Source organism: Perissodus microlepis, chromosome 12 (assembly GCF_051167445.1).
Source record: "Perissodus microlepis isolate ML-2025 ecotype Zambia chromosome 12, ASM5116744v1, whole genome shotgun sequence".
Classification (NCBI taxonomy): Eukaryota; Metazoa; Chordata; class Actinopteri; order Cichliformes; family Cichlidae; genus Perissodus; species Perissodus microlepis.
In genome coordinates, this window is record NC_140472.1 from 20,933,572 (window position 1) to 20,951,790 (window position 18,219).

Consider the following 18,219-nt stretch of genomic DNA (forward strand, 5'->3'; position numbering starts at 1 on the left):
TATGGACAGAAACTCAAAAGGTACAGTGACCCTAAGAGGTAAAACACACTGCAGCTTGAGAAAGTAGAGAGTAGGAAAAATGCTGCAAAAGTACACAAAATACAACAGAAGTTGAATAAAACAGTTGCTAAACAGGAGCAAGCACTCCACAAACTAGGAGTCTCTGGGGAAGCAGAATGAGGAAGCACATAACCATGAGGGATGATGTAACAAGGGACAAGAGGAGACTCAGACAATAATACAAGACAAGGAGCGGAAGGGAAACAGGTGAGAAGACAGCAGAAGACAATTAACCTAATAAATCGACCGCTTTCAAAATAAAACAGGAAACAACTAAACAAGGAATCACAAACAGACATATAGACTTAACATGACACAGGTGGATACAAAGATGGTTAAATTAATTAACAGATCCAAATAAAAACGATACTAACACTAACGGAAACCAGAAAACAAAAGCAGAAAGAACTAAAGATGAAACACGCCGTCAATACCATAACAAAGAGCTCCAAAAAATACAAAACCTTGGGTATAAAGCCCAGAGCTAAGATAAATATATTGCATGTAAATAACAAGAAAAGTAGATTATTTCAAAAAATTTGCAAATTTGCATCAGTCACATTGAAAAGTCCCCAGCTTGCTCAAAGTTATTGGAAACATGTAAAGGAAAATTACAAAATGCAATGGTAGGAAGGGGAAATTTCCTTCTAAATCAATGCAACATGTGTTTAATTGCTTTGTAGAGACATTGTCATATTAAACAGGTTGCATTTAATATTTAACAGAAAGATTTATACATACATACACTTGTAAATACACATTTTTGTTGCTATAATTGGGAAGAAATTAAGTGGCCTAATGCATTCCTTTTCCCCTTATGTCAGCCTTAGACTGGCCTAGACATAACCTTAACCCTAAAACCAAGTCAGGGCCAAAACAGCACTCTTATTAGGTGCAGAAATGTCCTCCCACTGATCTTCTTAAACTGCTCATCACTAAGATAATGGATGGCTAACATACAAATACAGACATGTATGAGCTGTACTCTTGTCTTCTAACAAAAGCCACAACCACACTCTAAGCTTGAAGCACATGGAAAAAACAACAGCAGAGCATGCCAAAAGTTGACATACAGTACCACTGGACCATATGTGCCTACATAAATCTACTGCTCATCACGATGCTAAAACAATATGTGCTTCCCAACCAAGCAAGCATTCTTCCGGCATTGCACAAGTGTGTCCTCATTTTGTCCTTTATCAGGGAAAGAGAAAACGATATGGACTGCATATGCATTCATTTTTAAATGAATTTTAAAATGAAGTATGGTCACCCTTTCATGACAATGTTAACCTCTACTAAACTGACTAGTAGCAGAAAATTTGCAGACAAAGATAGTTTCAAATATCTTCACAATATTATGATCACATGTTCACATCACCCTATTTGCACATTTGAATGCTGTGCATACATTTCATGTTAAACACATGTGCTTGTGCAGAGCACAAACTGCACGTGAATGGAGAGTAGACTTTTTTTTAAATACCAAAAATACTACTGTTAATAACAGAACTTGTGATCATATCCAGACCAAACATTAGTGTGTGAGACCCCAAAAATACCTACACAAGTATTTATAAGCCTCTGATCCCCTAACAGACATCTGTTTCCCCCCTGAGGTGAGCGGACCCTGAAATGTATCCCACTAAGCCAGAAAATGACTCACAGAGAGCCAGCAGTTCAAACCTCTGACTCACAGCCCCTTTACAACCTTTCATAGCCTCAAATGACCTTCTTGTGACCCCTCACAATGCCTTAATAACCCCCATTCAGGCCTGAGTGAGTCAGACAAAACTGATGGAAATTTGATCTGTCATGCCCCCCTCGCTCTGTAATTCACTCACACTGTCAACTTCTGACATGAAAATCTACATGCAAGCGCTCAGACATTCATCATGGGCACGCGCACATACGGAGACACACGCTGACTGATGACTAACTGTCTGTATGAGCGATACATTTCTCTATATGAATATAACAGATAATCACATGACATGATTATTCATGCTTTGATTTGCTGTGGTTGCATGATACAGTAATGCCAAAGGTAAAATGGCTTTATTTTGAGAATGTCAATTCAACAACAACTTCCTAAATCCTCACAAATCCTTCCTTACAATTTGTTGTACTTGGTTGTATAATCCCAGTAACACACCAAGAGACATATTTACAGATATATATACATATACACACACATGGTGTGTAAATAGTGGATGAAAAGATGCAGTAAAAGCCCTTTTTTATCCCTGTACCTTGAAGTAAAGTGGTTTACGTCACTACGAAGCAGGCAAATATTCAGATGATAGTACAAGAAGAGAAAACAAAACATTGTTTCTGGCATACAGAACAGCAGCGAGGGTCTAAAAAACAACTCCATCACACACTGACGGGGAAAAAACGACTGGCTTCTTCAAGTAAAGCCAAAAAATAATTTTAATTCCTGTTTTTTTTTTACCGTAGTTGAGAAGAGACTGTCCCAATTCTGGTTTTATGGAAGGCTTTTTTGAGTTTTTGCATTCATGCTTCTGAACGAGAGATATTCACTTTGTTGAAAATTACCAATATCACATAACCAACTAGTTATTCCTGTTGTAGTTTTCTATAAAAATGCAAATTAAGAAGGATATAGCCTCACTTAAGATGACATTTGTGTCACTCAGACCTAAGCAGACCCAGTAGACCCACAGAAATCACAGAAGCTATCATTGACCATCAGAGTCAGAATATCTAAGTGTCACCTGCTCTTCTTTGATTTTTTTGTTTAATCTCCAGAAGCTTTATGTATGCCTTATGCTTTTGCTTTGACTAAAAACATCCAGACCTACAGTCAGAAGAAGCTGAAAGCACACACATGATGTTGTATCCTATTATCATGTTTAGTACACGACCTAACATCCTGATACGCAGAACAGCACTTGGTGTGAAGTTCACGAAGGTTTGCAGCTGTTCTTCTCTTTCCTCTGCATGACTCTGGCATCACTGTGGGAAACATTTTCTGTCTTATTTTTGTAGATAAATCTGCGGTGGAGCTTCCATGCTGTGGACACTGTAGATAAATGGCTGTGACACGAAAGGAAAACATTTGAGGACCGGCTACGTTGAATAATGAGCGAGCTTAAATGGAAAAACCTGCTGCGTCTAAGCTGGTCACTCACTGAATCTATTATACAACGAAAGATATCCTGATTGTAGCACTTCACACTGAGGCTGAACACACAGGGATCTGTCGTCACACAGTGAAGTCACACAGGAAGCTGCCGTATTGTCGCCACGGCACGCTGTCGTCAAGAGAACCGTAACAAGAAGGAAGCGCCCTCACACGTGCACATGGAGCCATCTCCTCCTATCGTGACAGGCTGAGTGAAGCCCTGCTGCTCTACACAGCTCTCTCACCACCCACCATTCACCCAACTATAAAAGACTTCGTCACTGTTGAAGAGCAAGCTTAGTTAAAGGTTTTGTTAATCAGGTACAGTAGCAAGATTGCGTTGCATTTCCATAAATGTAGTGGAATCACAAGACAGTTTGAATCCATACAATGACTCATCCTACAAAAACACTGGATCTACGGTTCCCATAAGCTAATCTTTTTAATAGATCCACCCTGACTGGTAAATTCCCACATCTTCCAAACTCAACGCTTTACTATGTAATATATGATATCACCAGGGTCATTTTCTCTGACTTGCCAAAGTCCTCCAGTACAACAGCAGAGAGCAATTATGTAAAAGTTTTTAATGTTTGAGAAGCAGAGCTAAACTCAACAAGTATGAAACATTCCTCAGAGATATTAATATGATGGCATCACGCAGTTGCTGCACATCCGTGATGTTAATCTCCCACTCCACCGCATCCCAAAATGAATCTTTTGGACTGATACGATGGATCATATTGCCATTCTCTCACTGTCATGCTCAAGATTTGAGGTTTGTGATGTGTTTAACTGGTACACTATCCCAGAAAGGGAGTAGGAAAAGTTGTACGCACATTTTCTAGAGCCGTCCACTGGACCAGATTGGAGTGTTTGTTGGGCCAATTCTGGCCCCTGGACCTTCTGTTTGACATCCCTGCTTTAGACTATTCTGGTCAATACTTTGTATACTTGCGATACCCTTATGGGGACAAAATGCCTGCCACCACGAGTTTGAAAGCATTTTTGTGACTCAAAATGTGGTTTTAGTGTCAGGGTTACAATTAGGTTATGGTTAGGTTTAGACTAAGGGTTAGGGTTAAGGGGTAAGCAGGTAGGGAAAGCATTATGTCAATTAGACAATTAGATGTCCCCACTAAGATATGAAAACATGACAGCGCGTGTATGTGTGCGTGTGTGTGTCTGTGCTTTGATGGAAATAATTTTCATCCCTGTGATTACTTGCAATATGAATACGAGTCAATAGAAACTACAATATAAAAAAATCTTGTTAAAAACCACAGACAAATTAGGAGCAGCACAGTGAAATACTTCAAATAAAAATTGGCCAGAGGTTTTCCAGAGTTGGAAAACTACACTCCAGATGAAAATGCAACACACCTGTCCGCCCAAAAACATTTTGTACGCAAAGCAGCATAATCTACATTACTTCTGTGTCTGCCAGTAAGTTCCCGTCTATAATTAATTTCAAATTCACGTAGACAAGCAGACATTAATCATTCTCCAGGATGCTGAGAATAAACTAACCTTAACCACGGCCCTCCTGCTTTATATCCTTCAGCATTTCAAGCACATTACAAAACTGCTCAAAGAAGCAGTTTGTAAAAGGAAAATATGTCACGCACTACACTTCACACCAACAAAAGCTCATGTAATTATTTCTGAAACTGGTTGTGTTATTGTTATTAGAAACTGAAGATAGAAGGTAAAGTTTGTCTTCCCCCTCTGCATCACTACTGCATGCGTCTGCCACACAGCTATAGCAGAAGTTGATTTGTCTACTAAATCTGGAGACAATTAGTCGCTGGAACAGAAATCAAAATGCCAGAGCTAGTCATAATATAGGTCTAAGGAAGACAGATTTCAGCTACAACAATGGTGTTTTGACAGGGAGCAGGGAGAAAGAAAAGAAGGGCGAGTGTGCCTGCGTTTTAAGGCAGAGCATGCTTCTTTCTTTCTTTTCCCCTTTTCTCAGCACCCTTTTCCCCACATCTGTAGAACAGATCATACTAGTGGCGGATGGATAAGAGTAACCCCTAATAACACTCCACATTAACACCTCAGTGCTCTGCTCCATCTCCAAGTCCCTGGTATGATGAATTACCCGCTGGAAGTCTTGTACAACTTGCGAAGTAACAACACACACCTTCTATAGGAAACACCAGGATAACCTTTGTATTTCCACACCATCGTATGCAATCCTTCTAACATGTCTCCCAAAATCACAGGCCCTGTGAGCTAGACACAAACACACTCTCACTGAGACAGACAGTGTTGAGCTTTAGCACTCAACCCAGGTTACATTGACTTCCCCTGTGTGAGAGCCAGGGCATACAGTGTATTAAGAATTCATGGGGGATTTGCATCTTTGACTGCAACAATCCACGATAGAAAATAGGTCGACACAGGCTGAGAGCCACAGCCAGTAAAGGAGTAAACATGGATGCACACACATACTCACAATGCATAAAGAAGCATGAAAACAAACACAGAGCACAGGTTTTTGCAGAGAGAGAAGCACGCAAATTCCCACGCGCCGAGTCATACGCACACACATTTGGGCCACCGCGTACAACCCTCCAGGGGTAGAAAGATACACAAGTCATGACATTCATTCTCTCACACATGATAAGACAGGTCCTGTAAAATGGCTTTTATGGATGCCACCTGTCCGTATGGGATCAGATAAACACACCGAGGCCTTTCATGTTTAGTTGAATTAAGCCTCTGTGGCTGTTAACTTTCTCTCCGCTACCTCGCCCCACCCAACACACACACACACACGCTCAGTTTGGGATTGTTTCTGCAAGCAGTGGAAGTTATCCATCACATTTTTTCATTCCCTCTCTCCATAGAGCCCCTCACAATCACCTCATCTCTCCTTATCACATCTGCCAAAACATTTCTCTCACGCTTGCTGTGCTGAAGGTTTTCAAACGTTCCCTTCTACAAAAACCCCACCTCTGACTTTACTGTATTGACACGATGTGGAGTTTCAGGGTTCGGCGTCACCCCAAATTCCGTGGATGATACTTCAGACATCTGTGCTGTTAAAGGGTGGCGAATTTTTTGGGCGATTGCAACAAACCATTGTTTTAATTTCTGATTTTTTTTGCAGATATTTGATAAATTGGTTAAGCTATAATAACTATACTGCAAGGATGTGCAAAACCTAGATGTAAAAGAAAAGCAGGAAACCATTATATCTTAAAGGCTAAGCCGTTTTTGGTTTGTTTTTTTTTTTAAAAAAAACTCAAAGAATTGACAAACATATGATATTGAATTAACCAGCTGGTTTAATGAACTAGCCATCACTCAGAATTAGAGCAACAAGTCCAAAAGTAACACACACAGATGCCACCTCCTTTTTTCAGCAGCTACAGAACCATTAAAGTTTTTCACTAAGACACCCACAAACCAGGAACAACACATGCAGCTTCGGTTTCACAACAACATGAGAACTGGAAAAAGATGTGCTTGTGTGAAATCATAAATCAACATCACCATGTGCAGCAAGGGAGAGTGAATCAGAAAAACAGACATCTTTATTTTAGAAGGATCCGTTGAGTCTGTAAACGCTAAAGCTTTGAGACAGTTTGACAAATCCTGGATCGCGAGCGATATTACACCATAGAAAAAGATTTTAAGCTCCTCAGAATGTGTTTTCAAAACCTAAAGTAAACCAGAATTGCAGTTTGAAGTATGCAGATTACCACAGGGTATCTGGATTTAATATCTGGACTAAGTATCGATGCTAAAAAAATAAAAAAAAGTAATATTTGGATGCCAAGTATGTAGTTAATTGGAAACAGGTACATTAAGCTATGCTGACCATTTCTGGAGAAAGCAGTGAAGAGAGATATGTACCACTTCCTGTTTGTGTCCTCACTGCCAACTTTGCTTCAGCATTTGCAATAAATGCTTCTGCCAGAAGAGCAGAACATGTTCACTTCAATAACAAACGTTTCATTTACTAATGATCCAGTCAGTTTTGGCTTTGGCTGATAATGTGGAACCTATATACATTAATGTGCTCGGCAAAAAATAGAATAAATGAGTCTGACACAAATGGAAACTATTCCTGATGTTTGTCCATTAACTAATTATTTCCTGATCCGATATCTGACTGGAAACTCACCGCTTTAAAAGGTTTGTAAAATAGAAATGCATCCAAATAAACAGAGTACGCATGCTCATTTCCTTATCTTATCCATATTGATTAACCAAAAAATCGATAAAGACTTAACATTACTTAGATTTGTATTGAAGAAATTGCCTTTACACAAAGACAGAGAGAACTCAACAGTAAATCTGCTGTCAGTGTTTCTGAAGTTCACTAGAATATGGAGGTAATAAATTCAGTTTTTCCACCATTATATAAAAGCATCATTGTTTTAGTGATCTCATTTTTCAGTCAGGCGAGAAGCAACTTGAAACATTTGAGCAGCTGGTGGTGTGTGCTGCCATCTAGTGGCTTCAATACAACATAAGTTCTGAGGTACATGATCGCAATGAGGACTAAAATTCTACATGTCGATTACAGATTCAGCACAGGACAAGCGCTACATTTCTTTTAAATTTTCATCTTTTATTATATCAAATATAACTTAAGAGCTAAAAGTTTATTTGCAGTATCGCAAATCTATGTAACCCCCCCCATCCCAACTATTTAAAAATGTCAATTGTTATTTTAGCTGCTGCTCTGTAGTTTCAGCAGGGATGCATTCACAGATCATCACATCTCTTCTTGAGCCACAACTTTGTTGTGGGACTCAAGCAGGTTGTCTTTGATAAATTATAGCCAATCATAACACAGGACATTATCTCAATGTGCGAGACCGGAAACAACGCGATGCAGTCACACATGAAGTGAGACAACTGATCAGTCTGGAATGCTGATCAGGCTGTGTTACAAATGAGATGGAAGACATTTTTCTCCTTTTGGTAGGTTCTACGATAATTATCTAAAAATACTCAATTTTAAAAAAAAAAAAAAAAAAAAAAAAAAAAAAAAAAACCTCAACAAACAAACTACAATAATAAAAAAAGTTAGGGGTTTCAATTAAGCTTGACTGTGTAAATAACATTTATATAGAAAGACAGAACACGCAAACATATGGAAATACACAAACATGGACAACTACTGAAAAAAAAAAAAAACAACAATAACTTGGAATCTTTTTTAATCATTCAGATTTGTAAAAATGTGTTAACCCATTTAATATTCTTTCAGAGTTTGTCAAGTCCAAATGAATAACTCCATTTCTCTGTTGTCCTAAGATCTGAACACTTTGAAAATACAAATAACAGGAAATCCAAACACTTATAATCATCTCTGCTTGCCATCTTCATGCCACCTTTATACATTTTTTGCTTTGGACATGAAGTCCTTAAGAGTTTCCTGGAGCTTCTGAATGGCAGCCTCGTCTTCTTCAACAGCCTTTGAGCAGATCCGCTGCACTCTGCTGTGCAGATCCTCCAGGCATTTCTGTTGTAGAGGAAGCACAGGAGACAGCGGTGAGGGTACAAAGTAATATGCAGCATAAATATTGCTGCGTTTTTTACAGATTCACATTAAGGCCTCAGCCATACAGGCCTAGAAACTGGTCGGCAACCCTGGCAACCCCCCCCCCCCGTTGCCATAGAAAAATGTGTTTTCGACGATGCCTGCAAGTGGCCATTTCCAGAAATTGGTTGCAAAGAAGGTGCTGCACTACAAACCTGCTTTTTCCCAGTGGATTGCTGTGACTGCCTGTAGTTTGCATGGAAGATGCTAATTTATACACAAAAACTTGTTATTTACGCTCCAAGCTGTAATAAAACCTAAAAAAAAAGTGATGCAAACTGAAAAATGAAGAATTTAATCTTCAAAGCAAAAGCTGTGCATTACAGCTGAAAGCAACACATTTCTCGATGTTCAGCTTCTTCTACATTCACCATTGCCAGTTTGCACTTTTTAGTTTCATTACAATTTGGCGAATAATGTAAGTGTTTCCACACAAGTCAGCATTTTCTGCTGGGTACCAGGGGGTCACTGACAGATCTCTAGGCTTGTGTGACTGGGATTTGGGACAGCCATTAAACTCCAGCAATCACTGGCAACCTGCTATGGAACACACATTTTCCCTTTCTAGCCACATGTTGCCAGATGTTCACTGACTGGTCTCTCTAGAATTGTGTGATTGGGGTCTACAGCTTTAGACTTCTGCCAGAAATGCACATCCTAACTTGCGTGGTAACCGGAAACTTATATACCCACACCTAAACCTTCCACACCATTGCAGTGGTTGAGGTATGCGTTGACCCAACATGTAGTTGCATTTTTCAGGAGGTGCACATCAGGTTATGTAGCAGGACTAAAATGGGGTTCCAGTTATGCCGCAAGTTATGATGTAGATCTGATGCAGAAGTATAATTCATGTGTAAGATATAAAAGTATTACAAAAATACAAATTCAGAAACAGATTTAGATAGTTCAGTTATTCTATACAGATTCTTTGTAGTTGTACATTTTTTTTTTCCTTATGCATTTAGTACAAATCAAATTGAAGTTCAGTATTAGTATTAGTATTATCCATTGTTATAAATGTAAGGCACAGACACTTCAAGTATAATCTAATCTGTCCTATAGCTGTGATGTTTCTGGGGAAGAACGGCAGGGAAACCTAAAATCATAGTGCTTTTGCCTTTTACTTTGATGTAAAATGAATGTTTTGTACCGTCAGAAACTCACAGCTTTGTGTAAATTTAAGCTCATGTCCTGAGACACTCTCTTGTGGAGAACAAGAGAGAGCTGTAGGAACGTTACCTCTGTAATTGACAAGTGGTTGGCAGCTGTGGTAAAAACAGACGCCAGGTTGTTAGCGACTGTTCGCCTCTCTTCATTGGTCTCCTGCAGCACGAGGTGGTACCTTGTGACAGAAACAAGTCTTAAATCTCATCAACTGGAATAAACAGACACATCATTCACAATAAAGTTCACCTTTGTTTCATTAAATGATGATGATGAATCTGTATTTTCAGGACTACTTGTGATGATTTTGAATATATAGAGATTGAAAATGTGACGTCATTCAGGGGTAAAACAGCAAAGGATTCTGGGAGCGAGTGGCAAGCGGTACTAGCGCACGCAGGCTTTCACATGAAAACAGTCACACAGCCATAAAAAGAAACACAAAAAATGGCAAGAAGCTGTTGTATTATTAACTACAATAGCCGGTCGCATGACAGCCACGGGAAGCCGACGGATAAAGAGATCGGTTGTTATTGGATTACGTCGCGGAAGAGAAATTGTTTAAGCCACGTTTCCGAAGTAACAAAGAGCCGACGGATGGCCTGGATTGCAGCCATTCAAAGACCAAATATAACGTCCCAGAACACTCCAGCTCACATGTTAGTCTGCTCCAAGCATTTCCACATAAGTGTTTTGTAGTAGTTATTACACAATTTATCATAACATAATTGTTGATGTAGGTTACAAATAAGTCTTATATTGATTTGAATTGAATTCGTTGTGCTATGCTGCTTTGTTTACTGTGGCTTTGCGGGCTAATGTTTGTTGTGTTTTGTAGGAAAACCAGCCTACAAAATGCTGGAATGCGATCCAGACTGGGCCTCCTCTATCAACCTGGGTCATACGAGTTTAAAGCTGCTACCACAGCGAGATTTGATCGGTTAAGAGAGAGAGAGCGATATCAAAACAGCCACGAAAAGTCCCACATATATGTGCCCAAGTGTTGTATTGAAGCAATCAAGTGATGAATAACTGTTTTCCAGTATGTTGTTTTGCATTGTTTGTTGTTGTTTTTTTGGTTTTTTGCATTGTTGATTTGTTTTTTACCGAAGCGGCTAATAAAGCACAATGGAATACAATTTTGCTTCTTTCTTGTAAGATTCTATAATAGAATGAAACAATAATGCCAGTTATAAATAAAGACAATAAATTGAATGAATTACGAAACACCCATTTTATTTCTATTAGATCTGAAAATGTTGTGTAATACTACAACCTGAAACGACAAATAGATTGCGTTTGCCTGTACAGGAGATAAAGGGAAAAAAATTAACAACAGCTGTGAAATGGAATAGTCCAAATCACCAAAGTAAACTGGACCTGGGCTTGTTGCAGGGGTCTGAAGTTACTAAACATTTTGTGAGTGTATGTACTAAAACTTAGGACCATATAATAATAAATATGTGCGTGATGAAAGTTGGGCAGCACGCTAACGTCCTTACTCCACTCTGTATGCTCGTATGGGTCTGACCCTTTCACTCCTTTGATTTTTTTCCTCATACTTTTTTTTTGCCTTTTCATCAAGTCTGTCTTTGTATGGACCTGCCGTGTTCTCCGTCGTTTTTTACATAACTGTTTTGGGGCCAAATAAAATGCAAGTAGGGATTAAAACCGCAGAATTAATGATTACCGGTGCTGGAAATACTAGCGCTTGATGCAGTGTTTTGATTTTGTTGCCACGGGTACCCACAAAGCAATGCGCGAAAGTCACGTGGTCTGTCAATCTCTATAGCAAGAAGAATCTTGAAGAAATGGAAATATGGTACATATATTGTTGTTGCTTACTGTTGCTGTGCTGCTTTCAGCTGCTGCACAGACTCATCATAACCATAATTAACTTTCTTCTCGAGAAGTTTACGGTGGTTTTCCACAGACTCCATCTCTGCCGCCCACTCCTGTTCCTCTCGGGCCAGCTCCTATACAAACATACAACACGGCAACATGTTTATGAAAAACTATTGTGCATTTTCTTCTTAGGTTGTTGCCCAGGAGAAGAAAAAATATTTCCTCCCTTTCCTAGGAGAAAGTGTCTTTTTTCCACTATGAATGGGTTTATTAGTTTGAAGCGTTGATAGCTCTTTGGGAGTTACAAAGCTATATTTTATTAACATGGGTATAATTTCGTTCAGTGGAAACTTTCACTGTCGTGTTGCAGAATACGGGACAATACCTGCTTTTCTCCCTCCCATCGTTCGTCTAGCTTGCGGATCTGCTCTCTCAGCTGCTTCAGATCATTGGTCTTATCCATGATGATAGAATTTACCTAACAGACAAAAATAACACAAATTATAAATGCTGCCGTGCAAACAGGTTAATATGTGACTACTTCACAAATACCAGTAACAGATATGATACAGCACTATCAAATTTTTGTTACCTGTTCACAAGACTCCTCCAAACTGAGTTTCATGTTGGTTAATCGACTGTTCTCCTCCTCAACATCTCCAACCAACTTTCTTAGTTGCATCTGATCAGAACAATTACACAGAAACACCATCATGTAAAGCTACAACCTGAATATGGAAGTATATTTAATTAGTGGGAAATAAGTTGTCCATCCATCTTCATCCGCTTTATCTGAGGCCGGGTCGCAGGGGCAGCAGCCTAAGCAAAGAGGCCCAGACCTCCCTCTCCCCAGCCACCTCCTCCAGCTTATCCGGGGGAACACCAAGGCGTTCCCAGGCCAGCCGAGAGATATAATCTCTCCAGCGTGTCCTGGGTCTGCCCCGGGGCCTCCTCCCGGTGGGACATGCCTGGAACACCTCACCCAGGAGGCGCCCAGGGGGCATCCTTGTCAGATGCCCGAACCACCCCAGCTGGCTCCTTTCGATGTGGAGCAGCAGCGGCTCTTCTCTGAGCCCCTCCGGCTCCCTTCTCCCATCACTCGCGAACAAGACCCCGAGATACTTGAACTCCTCCACTTGGGCCAGGAACTCATCCCCAACCCGGAGTGGGCACTCCACCCTTTTCCGGCTGAGAACCATGGCCTCAGATTTGGAGGTGCTGATCCTCATTCCCGCTGCTTCACACTCGGCTGCGAACCGCTCCAGTGCGAGCTGGAGGCCCTCACCCGATGAAGCCAACAGAACCACATCATCCGCAAAAATCAGAGATGAGATTCTGAGGCCACCAAAGCGAAAGCCCTCCGCCACTTGGCTGCGCCTAGAAATCCTGTCCATAAAAATTATGAACAGAACCGGTGACAAAGGGCAGCCCTGGCGGAGCCCATCACCCACCGGGAACGAGTCCGACTTATTGCCGGCAATGCGAACCAAGCTCTTGCAACGGTTGTATAGGGATCGAATGGCCCGTAGCAATGGGCCAGACACCCCATACTCCCGCAACACCTCCCACAGGACACCCCGAGGGACACGGTCGAATGCCTTCTCCAAGTCCACAAAACACATGTAGACTGGTTGGGCAAACTCCCATGCACCCTCAAGTATCCTCGAGAGGATAAAGAGCTGGTCAATAAGGAAATAAGTTGTGTCTGGTGAATTTCTTAAGATTTGGTCTTGTAAAAAGCTGTGTAAACAGAATATTAACTGGAGTCACCTGTATCTGTGTTTTACACTGAACCATGCTGCCAGCTCCGCATTCAAAAGGCCGGATCTCGAAATCGTGACCACAGGCGTTCTCTGCAGAAATCGGTATCAGCTTCAGTTTACGTGCCAGCTTGTGGTACTCTGCCAGCTTCAACTCTGCCTGTAACACAGAGGATTGGTGTTGATGGAAAAGAAAAGGGAGAAAAAAAAAGTAAAAACCACAGATACTGTTTTTAAAATGATGATGAATGTTTGATGTCAACAGTCTACCCAGACTATAAAACGGGTAGAACACTGACACAGATGCACTAAATAATATTTTCCTAAAATGTAAACATTTACTCAAAACCAGCTAACCAAACAGGACTACAGCTGCCCCTCTTTGCACATATACAAGATGTAAATAGTACCTTCTCTTTCACTTTGGCCAGTGCAATCTCTTCATTCCACTTATGCTGCTCAGCGTTCTCCAGAGACTTGGTGAGACTGGAGATGGTCTGCTGAAGCTCCCTCTTCTCTCTGTTGATCCTCTCAACATCAGCTGGAGTAAACTTCTGATTTTGCAGGAGGTGCTGCAGTTCATTCCTCTCATGTTTTAGAGTTTCCAGGTGGCTGACTAAAAACAATAACCAAAAAATGTTCACTATATGTTTAATATTCAGGAGTCAGTAACTCCCACTGACCACACCACTCTTATCTTACCTTCAATAACCATCTACCACTTTGAACCTGAATACTGTGCAGTCTTTGCTTAATTTAAGTAACTCTAAAGACAAACATTGTTAAGTTGACTAATCCAGATATAATCACATAATCACAGAATCCAGTGCTTTCTGACAAAGACGTGGCTTGCTAACATGGTTAGATCAAATGTGTTATTTACCAGAAGTCTCCAGCTCAGCATTCAGTTCTGAGTCTTTTTTCTCCAGGTTGTCTTTAAAAGAGTCCAAGCTGGCACGGTAGCTCTGGAGTTTCTTGAGATCTGCCTGCAGCTTCATCTTTTCCATCCTCTTCGTCATAAGACGGTCCTGCTCAGGAGGAGACAGAACACGTCAACACAACTGGGTACACAATGCATTCCAGCCTAAAGACAAAATACAGGGGAAAAATGAAAAAAAAAAATATTACAGTCTGACTCTCCTTCTCCAGTTTTTCAACCTCATCAGTAAGGATTCTGTGTTTCTCCTCCATTGTGGCCAGCAGGGCCTCGTCAACGTTGTAAAGCTTCTCTGTGAACACAAGCAAACACTATCCTCGTTAAAAGCCTTTCAGACAGCACTTGGTGCAGTGCATTAAAGGGGATAACAGGCAAATTAAATCAGACACAGTTTTTGCCTTTTTGTAGGTGCAGTTTAGACAAATGTCACTGAATTAAGAATACCACCTGGGTTAACAGGAAAATCAAGGCCAAATGCTTAGCTAACCTGAGTACTCATGTTTCAAGTTCAAGGTTCTTTATTTGTCACATGCATAGTTATACAAGTATAACACACAGTGAAATGTAACCTGACACACTCCTCGACATGTGCAAAAATGGGGGGGGTAGAGGAAGAACATTTTTATATATATATATATATATATATATATAAATAAATAAAAGCAGGTGAATTCTGTACATTAATATGAATAGACATCTGACATCATGTCCCCCAAGGCCAAGTATACTGTTGTGAAGTTTAAAGAAGATCCATAAAGAGTGGTTAATATAACATTTTTACCAATTTTCACATCATTTAGTGTGACCTTTATCAAATAAAAGCGCTCAAGCTATTATTGGTATCTACAAAATCTCCACAAAATCTAAAAATAATATCTTGACGACTGTGGACACCAGACTACTAAAAAACAGACAGAAAAACAACTACAGACAATTACATATTCCCTCCTTTTGTATGGAGAATAATTTTACACAGAGATGTTGTTCTTACTTAGTTTAACGAGGAATGCTTCATCTTCTTCCTCAAATGTGTCATCACCTTGCATGAACTTGGAATATGTCTCAGCTGTGTAGTCCAGGAAGAGCTACATATGAAGAAAGAACATTAAGACAAACTTACAATATAATAATCACACTAGCTTTGCTAAACAACACAGACACGACACATGATTGGCTACAAAATGTAGAGTGCCAGTAACTATATAAAGTGGGCTTACACCACTTTCTTAACCTGTCAGTATACATGATTTTATTTTTCATAGTTTTCACACTGTAAAGTTCCTGTACCTTGTTGAACTCAGCACCTTCTTCAATATTTTCGCCTTCACAGAAGTCACTGAACAGCAGCTCCTGTTTGCTCAAACTCCAGTTGATCTGATGCAGAAACACATTAAAAATAAAGAAAACATGCTGACCTTTAGCTTCCACATTTTCTTGTGGGGCATTTTTATATTTAGTGCATGTGAACTTTGTTTTAAAAGATAACGGTCCAATGTACTTGAAGATTTAATGTCATTTCTCACCTTGACATTATCAATAAGCCACATGAGAGCCCCCAGAGCCTGAGGCCAGGTATGGGGAGCTCCAACAGAATACATGGAACACTTGGAGAGAACAAATGGGTACCTTAAACAAGATGCCAAAACAGAGCAAGTCAGGAAAGTTTCTTAAACTACAGAAAATGAGACAAGATATTTCATAATATATCCTTTAACTTTTTCTTTTAAGTGCGGGGAGGGGGTTTAACAACAACAACAACAACAGCTGTTAACACTACACATTTTACCCCAAGGTTTTAAAGAGAGCAGGAACCTCCTCTTCAACTTTTGAGTTTGGCATCTCAAAGGTTGGGTCTAGCTGGCAGTAGATGAATTCAAACATCTTCACAAACTCCTTGGTGGATGGAGACTGGAGGGTCTTGGATGACAAAGTGCCCGGGTAACCCTGCTCTGTCAAGAACTAGATCATATGAAAGAAATACACTGTTAAAATACAAACTAAAATTTATTCTGCAATCATTTAAGACCCCTTGTGTGGTAAACGTATCCATCAGAGGTGTGGTAAAAATGCTAAGCAGCTAAATGAAATAAGGTGCATGTTGCAGTCCCTTATTTCACAGTACACCTTACACAGACACAGTTTATGTTTTTACCTCATGCAGCTGCCTGATGCATTGCTGAACATAAGACTTATCGTGTAGAGGTCGAGCATCTTTTATCTTCTCAGTTCCTCCAAACCCTGACATGGTGCTGTTGCGAGGCATGCCGACTCCACTAGTCCTGTTAAAATGTCAAAGAGCAGTTTTATTTTTTAATTTACAAAGAGAGTTACAATATATTCACACTTAAATCAAGGCATTGCAGAGAATTGTTTTTTTTTTTTAAATGAAAAAGCATAAATATATTTTTTAAATTTAAGATACGTCAGTCATTTTACCCTGAGTGGGTTAATTAACTTATTCCACTTTTTACTTGTTTCAGGAACGTTTGTAATCTTCATTTTATTTTCAAATTTCTAATATCTAAGCTAATATCTAAGCCCAATCACCTGAGGATTTTACAAAAGTAGTCATTTTGTAGCAACAGTGTAACCAAGTTTTGGAAAATTCAGACATACCTCGGACCAAAGAAACTGGTCCGTCTTTCAGAGGTCCCAGACTGCGGTTTTGGTATGTTGAGCTTTCCAAATGAAGGCTGTTTACTGTGAAAAAAGAAAAAAAAAAACTTTAAAAACTTGAATAATTAATTTGCTAATACCTAGTGAGCCATCTTTCTTCATGAGTTAATAAATATAACTTCCCCATCCCTGCTTTACCCCATGTATACAATATCACATATAACCCAAACCAATAAGTCCCAGTCTGTCACAACGCATTTCTAAACAGACTGTGTGGTCCAAATTAAGCTATGTTAATTTAATGTTGTGGAGACAACCCCTTATTAAAAGCATTGGGTTACAACAATCAGCTGTTTATCAAATAGATGAGTGAACTAAGTAGTGTAATTGTAGAGCTGAATTTATTACAGGTCAAGTTTCTTTAAACAAACCTCTGAGGCGTCGTATACATCAAGCTCATCCTGTTGCTGTCTTGCACTCGCAGCGACTGCTCCGATGGTCTGCTCCCTTTGACTCGACTCAGCCTTACACTGGGGAAAGTATCACAAAATGGGAACATGTTTTATGAAAGACACTCTAGTGATTCACAACTGTTCGCCGATTACACAACACCGCCCATTAAGGAGAGCATGTTGGCCACATTTGTAAATGAATGACAACTCTCCGTTAAGGTTGACATACACTTCAGGAACGTAATGAAGTAGCAGTGTTTGCTAACTAGCGCCGTAACTTCTGTAATATTTCAGAGACTCGAAGTTCACTAGACCTAACCCAATACCACGAATACGTCGTGTTTACTCGATAAATAGTGTTATAGTTGTGAACATTGTTGAATTAACCGCTGCGACAACGTTTAAACTAACGGCCGCTAACGTCCGCAAACAATGACAGCAAATGAATTTGAACTTCGTTAGCTTAGGTGACCAGAAACATTATATTTTATCAGAATGTTGTTTGGCACTTATTTTCTTGGCCAAAGTTTAACTTACCGCTCCATTTTTTGTCAGTTGTGTTTACAAAATGAACAAAACTTCCGAGCAGATTTGCCCACCCCGCCAAAAAACCATACAAATACTGGGGGGTGGTGACATCACAGCAGTACGGAGAGCCATTTAGT

General features: G+C 39.9%; 1 protein-coding gene across 1 annotated transcript; it reads right to left on the reverse strand.

The window, feature by feature from the left end:
- Nucleotides 1-6,489: 6,489 nt before the first annotated feature.
- On the reverse strand, nt 6,490-18,219 carry ndc80 (NDC80 kinetochore complex component). The gene is made up of 17 exons (XM_084945667.1): nt 18,092-18,219; nt 17,534-17,632; nt 17,103-17,186; nt 16,639-16,765; nt 16,273-16,445; nt 16,010-16,112; nt 15,774-15,860; nt 15,478-15,571; nt 14,678-14,778; nt 14,433-14,577; nt 13,960-14,165; nt 13,560-13,709; nt 12,382-12,471; nt 12,175-12,267; nt 11,790-11,920; nt 10,020-10,122; nt 6,490-8,699 (listed from the first exon to the last, which is right to left on the reverse strand). Exons 1-17 carry the CDS (start codon nt 18,097-18,099, stop codon nt 8,571-8,573), a joined length of 1,923 nt encoding a protein of 640 aa, XP_084801793.1. The 5' UTR covers nt 18,100-18,219; the 3' UTR covers nt 6,490-8,570.